The sequence below is a fragment of the Myotis yumanensis genome, unplaced genomic scaffold, assembly GCF_028538775.1.
Source record: "Myotis yumanensis isolate MYYU_CA2020_CCGP unplaced genomic scaffold, mMyoYum1.0.hap1 SCAF_1, whole genome shotgun sequence".
Lineage (NCBI taxonomy): Eukaryota > Metazoa > Chordata > Mammalia > Chiroptera > Vespertilionidae > Myotis > Myotis yumanensis.
In genome coordinates this window covers 72,482,371-72,491,545 of record NW_027223752.1, presented here as the reverse complement: position 1 = coordinate 72,491,545, position 9,175 = coordinate 72,482,371, and the positions used below count along the sequence as shown (strand labels likewise).

The window sequence follows — 9,175 nt, the reverse complement described above, 5'->3', positions numbered from 1 at the left end:
GGGCCAGGTCCGAAGCGTCACCCCCACTCCAGAGCTCCCTGTGGAGGCGTCCTTTGTTGTGACTGCATCGCTGGTCAATGTATTCCTCTGCTCAATCCTGACTCCCCACTCCTGCAGCCTGTCTTGGTGTCACTGATAATCAGCATTCTCCCCGCCCCATTACCCAGTCTAGATTCTCTTTCAGTTTGTACCTCTGCTGGTCCAGGTGGCTCAACCTGGTGGCATTCCTGAGGGGTCTGAGTGCCTAATCACCAGGCCCTTCTCAAACCAGGCTTCTGAATTTGTCTACTTACTATTAAAATTGGGCAAGGGAGTACCAAGAGACACCCAGGTGCATCACCTGCGTGCCAAACATGTTCTTTCCTAACCCTACTGTGTAGCAGCAGCTCACCTTTTAAAGGACCAGGGTCACATATCCCTGACAGGAAGTGACTCCTTTCTCTGCCTGCTGGTCTCTTGGTGCAAGGAGTCTGAAGGATGAAAAGCAGCCACACGGAACATCGATGGGATCCTTGCTGTGTCTCCTGCTGGAAGTGTTCCGCCTCTGGGACCCAGATTCTCTAAACCACCTGGAACTGTAGGAATAGGAAGCACAAAACCCACCCCTACCCCAAGGGTCACTGGGAGTGATGGTAAGTGAGGTTATTCCTCCTTCTACCCCTTGTTCCCTAGACCTCTGTATTTTAGCTGTTGAGCCATAGCCCAGATTATAGTTATTGGATAGGGTGCATACTTCACACCGGAGCACACAGTACTAAAATGGTGCTTCAGCTACACCTTTGAAAGGCAGTTCTTTTACTCTATCAACTCTATTCACCAGTGGGCAGCAAAGTATGTGATGTGCCCAGACGATCATATGACCACTCTTTTGCTAGAAAGTGGGACTCTTGATCTGATGCAACATTATGTGAGATCCTAGGTCAGTCAGTGAATCACACACTCTTTCAGCCCTTGGAGAGTGGTGCTGGTTGAGACCGTTAGCAAGAATATATGCCCATTCAAGTCAAGATGGGTCACCAACCCTTCCAGAGTGCCTACCTGATAGGTTGCTGTGACACCAGGAACCTAGGTACTGAGTATGGTACCTAGCCCATAAGGGCATGGATGTTGCTGCTGTTATCATTGGTCGGAACTTTCCAAGGCTGCCTTCGGGAGCAGACAAGGTACGCGATCGTGGAGGGTCTTTTAGTTGACGCTCCATAGGGATGTCCTTCTAGGGTCCTTTGGGGTATTTACAAAAGATGACCTTCTGGCCCTTTCTGTCCCCAACCTGCCTAGATGCTGATTTCTCTCACTCTCCTACCCTTAGTCGGGGAGAGGCACTTAGGGAAGCATATGCACCTTCAAGCCACTAGGGGGCCATTTAGTTGCCTGCAGCAGGAATACACTAATGGTTTCTTAATGGCTCAAGCACCAGGGAGATCAGGCTCAATTATATCTGAAAGCAATTTGAGTTCTGGGGCAAAAGACACTATGTAAATCCAGATAATAAATAGGGCTTATTGATAGGTTAAAGAATCTGGCACTGTTTAGAGAAAAATAGGCTGAGAGGAATTGAATAAGTGCTTCTCAAGTATGCTTATTCTTTAGTATAGAAAAGAATGGCATGCTGTTTCCGCTCCACTGAGAACCAAGCAAGAAGAAAGAAGTTTAATTTGCAACAGAAGAAATACCGAGTGAATTCAAGGAGGAGGCTTTGGGTTGGCCTTACCTGGATTCTTTCGGAATAATTTACCTTGTATAGTTGGTATGATCAGTCCTGCCAGGAAAGCCAGGAGAGCAGGGGAGAGGAGAGGACAACATCCAGAGGCAATTCAGGGGTTTTAACTTAGCAGACCTCCTGTGGCTGACCTGGGAGCAGGATGGGAAGGAGTGGTTGTCTTTCACACACTCCAAACTTCCAATGTTCTTGAAATTTCTCAGAAAGTGAAAAGGCAGGCTATTCTGGAAATAGCATCCCGTTGGCCACTGTTAGTGGCGGCTCGCAGCTGGGCCTCAGGGATGAGAGTGAGGGGTCAGGTTATAGGCCTTTGGCTCCCTTGGCCATCAGCACACTCAGTTCCAGAAGCCACCTGACTTCTGTGTGTAATTGGTCAGAACTGTCCAAGGGCTAAGAAGCTGCCTCCGGGAGCAGGCAAGGTCCACCATCACAGAGAATCTCTACGGGACGCTGAAGAGTGCTCCATAGGACGCTGTGCAGGAGGTTCTAGGTCAGTGGTTCTCAACCTTCCTAATGCCGAGACCCTTTAATACAGTTCCTCATGTTGTGGTGACCCCAACCATAACATTATTTTTGTTGCTACTTCATAACTGTAATTTTGCTACTGTTATGAATCGTCATGTAAATATCTGATATGCAGGATGTATTTTCATTGTTACAAATTGAACATAATTAAAGCATAGTGAGTAATCACAAAAGCAATATGTGATTATATATGTGTTTTCCGATGGTCTTAGGCGACCCCTGTGAAAGGGTCGTTCGACCCCCAAAGGGGTCGCGAACCACAGGTTGAGAACCGCTGTTCTAGGGTCTGTGGGGGTATTTACAAAAGATGGCCTTTTGGGCCCCTTCTGTCCCCACCCTGCCTTGGTTCTCTGATTTCTCTCACTAGTGCGGGCAGGACAGGAGTGTTGGGAAGGGGATTCCTCACAATGGGGCATCGTATCTGGATACCATAGGTCTCCTGTGGAGGATGAGGGAAATGGGAAAGGCAGAGGGTCCTGCCCCACAGAGTCAGAAGCCAAAAGTCAGGCTCGCATCTGCAGGGGCAGAAGCTGGGGAAAAGCTGTCCACCCACAGAAGCCCATCACGGCCACAGTCCTCTCCCCACACCGGCACAGTCGCCCACACCCAGGTGGTCCATACATCCGGTTCTGGGAACATGGGAAGCAGAATTCAAGGAGGAGGGACCTAGACATTCTGGAAAGTCCTGTAGAGAGAGAATAGGGAGAAGAGAAGGCAGGAGAGAGGAGGGCAGGAGGAGGGGGAAGGCGCCGGAGAAAGCGTCTGCTGAAGAGTCCGAGTTGGGAGAGGAATCGTCAGAACCGACCGGAGGACAAAGCTCACATGGGAGCGGGGTTGGGGGTGGGGGCGAGGGAACAAACGCCCAGGCTCTGCGCCTGGAGGGATGGGAGGTGGGAAAAGCTCTTGGAGCCGCTCCACGGGTTCCGTGCAGCCCCTTGACATGGGGGGGGGGGAGGTCGGAAGCCCCCCAAAAGCGTGATGACACGTGTTGCAAACGTTGGCACTAAGATGGGAGGCGAGCCTGGAAAACCAGCTTGGCACGTGGTGCTGGCCCGGAAGCTCCGCGCACCCTGAGTGGGGCCCTCAGAGGACGAGGAATCGGATCAATTTCAGCCCTGAAGCCCCGAAGCCCGGGCGAGACGGGGGTGGGGCCGGCGGGGAAGGGGCGCGACCTGCCGGGAGCACCGCGCGCGGGGCTGGTCCTTGCCTGCCGGCGCGGGGCGTGGGCTAGCGTCGCTGGGGGCAAAGGGGTCTGGAAGGCCACGTGGAGCGGGGCGCGAGCCGGCGGCACGCGCGTGCAGTCACCCCCGCCCCGGGTGCACAGGCCTGGGGCCCAGGCTGGGGCCGCTGTCCCTCCCCGGGACCCTCAGCAGCGAGGAGAGTCGCCAGAGTTGACAGCTCCGCGCTGCGCCCGCCCCTTTCCTGTGCGCTCTCCTCCCCACAGGACGCGGGTCCCCCTTTAAAGCAGCAGCACCGGAGCCCCTCCTCGCGCGCGGCCGGCGCGGGGCTGCGGCGACGCTGCCCCTTTAAGACCAGCCCCCTTTAACCCTCGCGCACCCGGGCGCCCGACGGGCTCGCGGCGCCGACCGAAGCCCGCCTCCCGCGGCGCTTCCGGACCCCGGCGTCGCCCCTTTAAGAACAGCCCCCCGCGGCGCTCCCGCCCCGGTCCCGGCGCGCGAGGCGGGGGAGCCGGGCTGGAGCAGCGCGGTCGGCGCGGCCACTGGAGACCGAGCGGCCGGCGGCCGGGCAGACGGTGGCGGCGGCGGATGGGGACGCGGAGCCGGGCGGCTGCGGCGGCTGTGGCTGTGGCGGCGGCGGGGAAGCAGCTGACGGGCCGGCGGCGGCGGCGGCGCTGGCGGCGGTGACTGGCCCAGGCCGCGGCGGCGGCAGCGGCAGCGGCAGCGGCAGCGACAGCGACGCGGTGGCAGGCTGCGGGCGGGCGGTGTGAGGAGCGCGGAGCGGCCGGGCCCCGGGGCGCCCCCGCCCCCCGTCCTCCAGGCCGCCAGGCCCCCGCCCGCCGGGGCCGTGGAGCGCCGCGCCAGAGGCCGGGGCCCCCCCATGAAGGAGCGCGACGCGGCCCCGTCCGAGCGGGGCAAGCCGGCCACCTACACCGGGGACAAGAAGGCGAAGATGGCGGCCAAGACCAACAAGAAGTGGGTCCGGCTCGCCACCGTGTTCGCCTACGTGCTCTCCGTGTCGCTGGCCGCCATCGTGCTGGCCGTCTACTACAGCCTCATCTGGCAGCCGGTGGGCGCCGGGACCTCGGCGGGAGCCGCCGGCCCGCCCCCCGGCGGCTCCAACGCCACCGGCCAGTCCGGGACCTCGGGGGCGGCCGCGGGGCCCAACGCCACCGGCTCGTCCCGCCGCGAGGCGCCGCGCGACGCGCCCCCGCTGCAGGCGGCCCGGCCCCCGCCGCCCGAGCCCCCGGCCGACAGCCCCCTGGCCGGGCCGCCGGGGCGGGCGCGCGGGCCGGAGGAGGACGAGGAGGAAGCGGCGGCGCCCCGGAGCCGATGAGGTCCTCGCACCCGGGCGGCGGGGAGCCGTCCTCCCGGAGCCTGGGCGCCGGACTTGGCAGCCGGACGGAGAGCCCGCGGCGGGGACCCTCACGGAGCGAACGCCGCCTTCCCCGACGGCCGCCGAGCGCTGGGGCGCGTGGCCTGCAGCCCGACCTTCCGCGGAGCGACCACGATTCGTCTGGGACTCGGGGGTTTGGTCTCCCCAGGACTGTGCGGCGGCGCCGGGTGGATGAGCCATAAGGGGGTGGGGTGGGGGGTCCCAGCACCGAACCTTCTGCGCCGCTGGCGGTGGTGCGTCCTTCGCGCAGGGGGGACTCGGGCTTCCCCCCGAGACTCAGGGGAAAGAGGGAGCCGTTCGGGCTCGTAAATCAGCTGAAGCTGTCGGAAGGCGGGAGGGCACCAGGAGGAGGGGAGCTCAGGTACGTCAGCCTCGTGGCAGTGGCCACAAATGCGTTTAATTTATAGATCCCTGTATATAGTTGTTGACATAGGCACCAGAAGTTGTAATTGCATCGTGTTATGTATATTCTCCCACCGCCTGGGTGGCTGATGGGGCCGGGCCAGGGCTATTTGCTGGGCCCCAAAGTGCAGCCGGCCACAGGGCACAAACTGTTTTTTCCATCATCCATTCTTTCCCCTATTTCCCCTCCTACTTCAGAAATAGGTTTATGACATAAAAAGCCTATAATCACTCTTGGACTTGTTGAAAGGACCGTGGAAACCCTTACCGTGGTCGGCAAACTGAGGCTCGCCAGCCACATGCGGCTCTTTGGCCCCTTGAGTGTGGCTCTTCCCTAAGCCTTAGGAGTAACCTAATTAAGTTAATAACAAGGTATCTACCTATATAGTTTTTAAGTTTAAAAAATTTGGCTCTCAAAAGAAATTTCAATCGTTGTACTGTTGACATTTGGCTCTGTTGACTAATGAGTTTGCCGACCACTGCCCAGGAGGAGTAGAAGCAGTTTAGGCGGGGTGGGGTGCTGATCTCCTCCTCTTCCCACCCAGTGCCCCCACCCAGGAGGTTTGCTGTGGCACCCTAAGGGTCTGGATATGGGCCAGGAAGGAAGGAAGGGAAAGAGCCATGCCTGTGTGCTTCGGTCTTTGGCCTCCTCACAGTTGTTTAGGAAGAGCAAGCTTTGTAAGTAGAGTGACTCGCACGTGTTTGTTCTATCCCCCCCTCCCCAAAATCTTGTCTTGGTCCAGTAAGCATCCCAGCCTTCCCTCTTTCCTGAGCTTGTCGTGGCAATTTAGCCCAGCGATCGGGATGGAATTTGTTGTGAAATCGGAGCTTTGAGCACATCCTCTGGTTTAAAAGACGGGCTTTAAAGCTCAGGACTGTGCGTTGATGGCCAGTTAATAGACGAGTGGTGGCGGCAAGGTTCAGTGGGCTTGTCGTAAAGAACGCCTGTGCCTTTACTGAGAGGAGAAACATCAAGGGGAATGACACTTGCAGAGCTCTGGGGCAGCAAGAATTACACATCCTCAATTAGGATTCCATTTCCTCCTGCCACTTGCTTTTAGGCAATTGAGTGTGGGTATGACAAGATACCAAACCCCTTAATGTTTCCTTTTTGGGAAATGAGGCACCTTAAAAAAAAAAAAAAGGACAAATTTCGCCACCTGAGCCCAGAAACAGTTTGTCTCTCCAGTTTTCTGGCCTACACTCTAGTTAGCTCTGATCCAAGGAGGCACAGCCTTGCTTTAAGCCATGTCCTGTTGTGGGCAAGAAAACTGCCGCTGAGCTGTCATAGCCTGGGGGCAGGCTGATCGCACCCCACGGTGTCCCGCTGGGGGAGATTTCTAAGCAGCTGACTTGACTTTGGTCATTAGAAAGCCTCTGAGGCCTTTTAAAATTTTGGTGGGGACCCATGGGGGAGAAACATAAAATGCCACTTTATAACTTCAATAATAGCCTGTACTTTATATTTATTGTGTGAATTTTTAGTCCTATATTTTAATAATTTATAAATGGATCTCTTATTCCAAGGATTCTTTGAACTTGCAGGAGAACATCTGGGAGTCCAACCCCCTGTCCCCATCCTGACCCCTGCATCCGGGACTGTTGGATCCACTCTGGGACGGATCACTCCTAGGCCCAACTGCTGGCCTCCTGACTCTAACGCCTTCACTGGAACTGGGACATTCGTTCCAGCCCTAGCTGTGAACATGACCAGAGACATTATTTATAACTCAGCCATTTAAGATATACCTGTACTCAAAAAAGTCTTGTATATTTTTTAAAAGTTTTATTTTTCAGGTGAACAAAAATACATTCTAAGAACTCTACGTAAGCCTGTGTAAGTTGTTTCTGTTTTCGAATTTCTTGGGGGAAGGAGTAGAAGTTGGAAGAGGAAATGGTCTGAGATGTGGTGGATGGCTGATGGTAAATAGCTGTCGGAGGAAAAAACAATTGCCCTAATGTTCTCTGTGCCCGATGGCTTGACTGAATTGATTAGTCAAGGGTGGCAAGATCCATCTTAGTCGGGAAGCAGGGAAGCAATGACGGGGTTGGCAGAACAGTGATATCCAGCTTTAAAAGACTGAAGGAAAAAAAAGTTCTGCTTTTATAGGACTCTGAACAGATGCCTAGCTGAAGAAGCTAAGGGATCAGCCAGCATGCATATTAAGAATTATTGCAAATATTGAGCTGGCTGAGAGCTGAGGTGAGGATAAGCCGCCTGATAGCATCACTCTTCTCAGCTTTAAACAAACCATTGGCCCCTAGATAGTTCAGGAAATGCTAACACTGGGAAAGACACACTGAGGAGGCTGCAGTGGTTGGTCAGAGCTTTGTCTAAATGGAGGAGGCGAGAGAGCCAGATGCTGAGAGAACTTTAGATTGCTTCAAAGGTGAGGCTTTTTCTCCCCCCAAAGCAAACAATAAAAGACATGTGGGTGAGAAGCACAAAACTAAGGGATTAGTTATGCCGCAAAATACATGGCAAGCAATTGAGCTCAGCTCATTATTAGACGGCGCTGCCCAGTACACAACCAAAAGCCAGTGTTGGTGGGGCCCCCTGGGGCCCGCACTTCTACAGAGCTGTTGGGGGGTGGCTGCTGCTCTTTTACATCACCTTGTAGTCTGCAGGGGAGCGTGGAAAAAGTCCGCCCTGCTTTTATTTCCCTCATCAGCCTACACAATGGCTTTCTGTGCGAGGGCTTGGTAAGGCAGAGCCGAAGGGGAGGGAGAGGGTTTTTTGGTTCTAGTCAGGCTCCCCTTCCCGTGGATGGTGACATATGGCTTTTGCTGCTGCTCCCGGCTTCACACGGTGGGCCAGGCAGCAGCGTGTGTGTGTGTGGCAGGGGCCTGCTGGCTGATGAGAAGGGCGCTGTTCCACCAGAACAGGGCCTGTTGGTGGGGGGCAGTGGTCTGAAGAGGTTTATTTTCAAGAGTGAGAAATTACCTGCAACATTGTCCAACAGCTTTTGAGCCAGAGAGGAGAGATTTGTGCAAAGGCAGTTACTTTTCCTTCAACTGCTTTGTACCTGCACCACCAGGATAATTTCTCGATGTTTGCTTATATTAGAAGTTACGGCTGTGCGCTTATTCTGACAGCCCGAGTTGGAAGGAAGAGACAGATAATCCTCTTCTGAAAGTGAGGTTTGGGAGGGTGAGGGGCCAGGAGTTTGCTAAGCCGGTTACACTGAGTTTGTGTGGGTATCATTTCTCTCCCTGATGGATGCTGAGGTACAAAACGTGCTTCTCTGAAATTTTAAGCATAAGAAATGTTTTTCTTCCTAAGCTCTCGATTTCTGCACAGTATGAGACCATTTTCTGTCTACCTTGTTTTTCAGTTTTCACTAGGGAATTCTAAGATGCTGTGTTCTTTAGTTGAGTATTTATATCCTGTTTTGAAATGCTGAGTGGAGAGCATCTACTTGTTTCTACATGTTTCTTCAAGGGGAACTGAAAGGTCAGCTCCTAGGCTTTAGGGCTACCACAGCTATTTAAAAGGGGTAATAATTGTCCTCCCCTTCCTGTTTGCAGAGAATGGAGGTATTTCTGGAATTGCAATTGCATTAACAAAAGGGTTACAGCTGTAGGGGCGTGCATGTGTGTGTGTGTGTTTTGGTCTCTCTGGGCTGAGAGAGGGACTTTGCTCATTTCTCAGGACCAGCACGAAGCTCAGCTCCTGGCGCAGTAGTAGGTGCTCCCCTGGTTAATCACTGTGTTGAATAGCCTCGTTCCTTGTGTCACTGTGGTGTCGCTGTCATAATTCACTTGTGGACCTACATCCACAGCCCATAATCTGCTTCAAGGGAGTGGACTGATTGCCGAAGAGAACCCCTGCCAATCACAGCGGCACTGGCCTTGCTAGCCGCTGTTTTCTTCATTTGCAAGTTGGGGGACTTGGGCTGGGCCTGCGTGTTCTCTCCAGGCTCCAGAAGTCCTGGAAGCTGTATTCCACGAGGT

The 9,175-nt window shown here is 54.8% G+C and overlaps 1 protein-coding gene across 2 annotated transcripts; it reads left to right on the top strand.

Moving 5' to 3' along the window:
• Positions 1-3,923: 3,923 nt before the first annotated feature.
• INAFM2 (InaF motif containing 2) lies at positions 3,924-7,047 on the top strand. Of its 2 annotated transcripts, none has more exons than XM_070425188.1 (2): positions 3,924-5,180; positions 6,767-7,047. In XM_070425188.1, the coding sequence occupies exon 1, from the start codon at positions 4,304-4,306 to the stop codon at positions 4,757-4,759; it is 456 nt and encodes a 151-aa protein (XP_070281289.1). In that variant the 5' UTR covers positions 3,924-4,303; the 3' UTR covers positions 4,760-5,180; positions 6,767-7,047. The 2 variants fall into 2 exon arrangements, 1 of the variants encoding a protein (XP_070281289.1); XR_011472748.1 differs by lacking the exon at positions 3,924-5,180 and adding an exon at positions 5,187-5,899.
• Positions 7,048-9,175: the final 2,128 nt, after the last annotated feature.

Excerpts from the sequence above, each read along its gene's own strand:
- INAFM2 (XM_070425188.1), top strand. The coding sequence starts at position 4,304 with ATGAAGGAGCGCGACGCGGCCCCGTCCGAGCGGGGCAAGCCGGCCACC.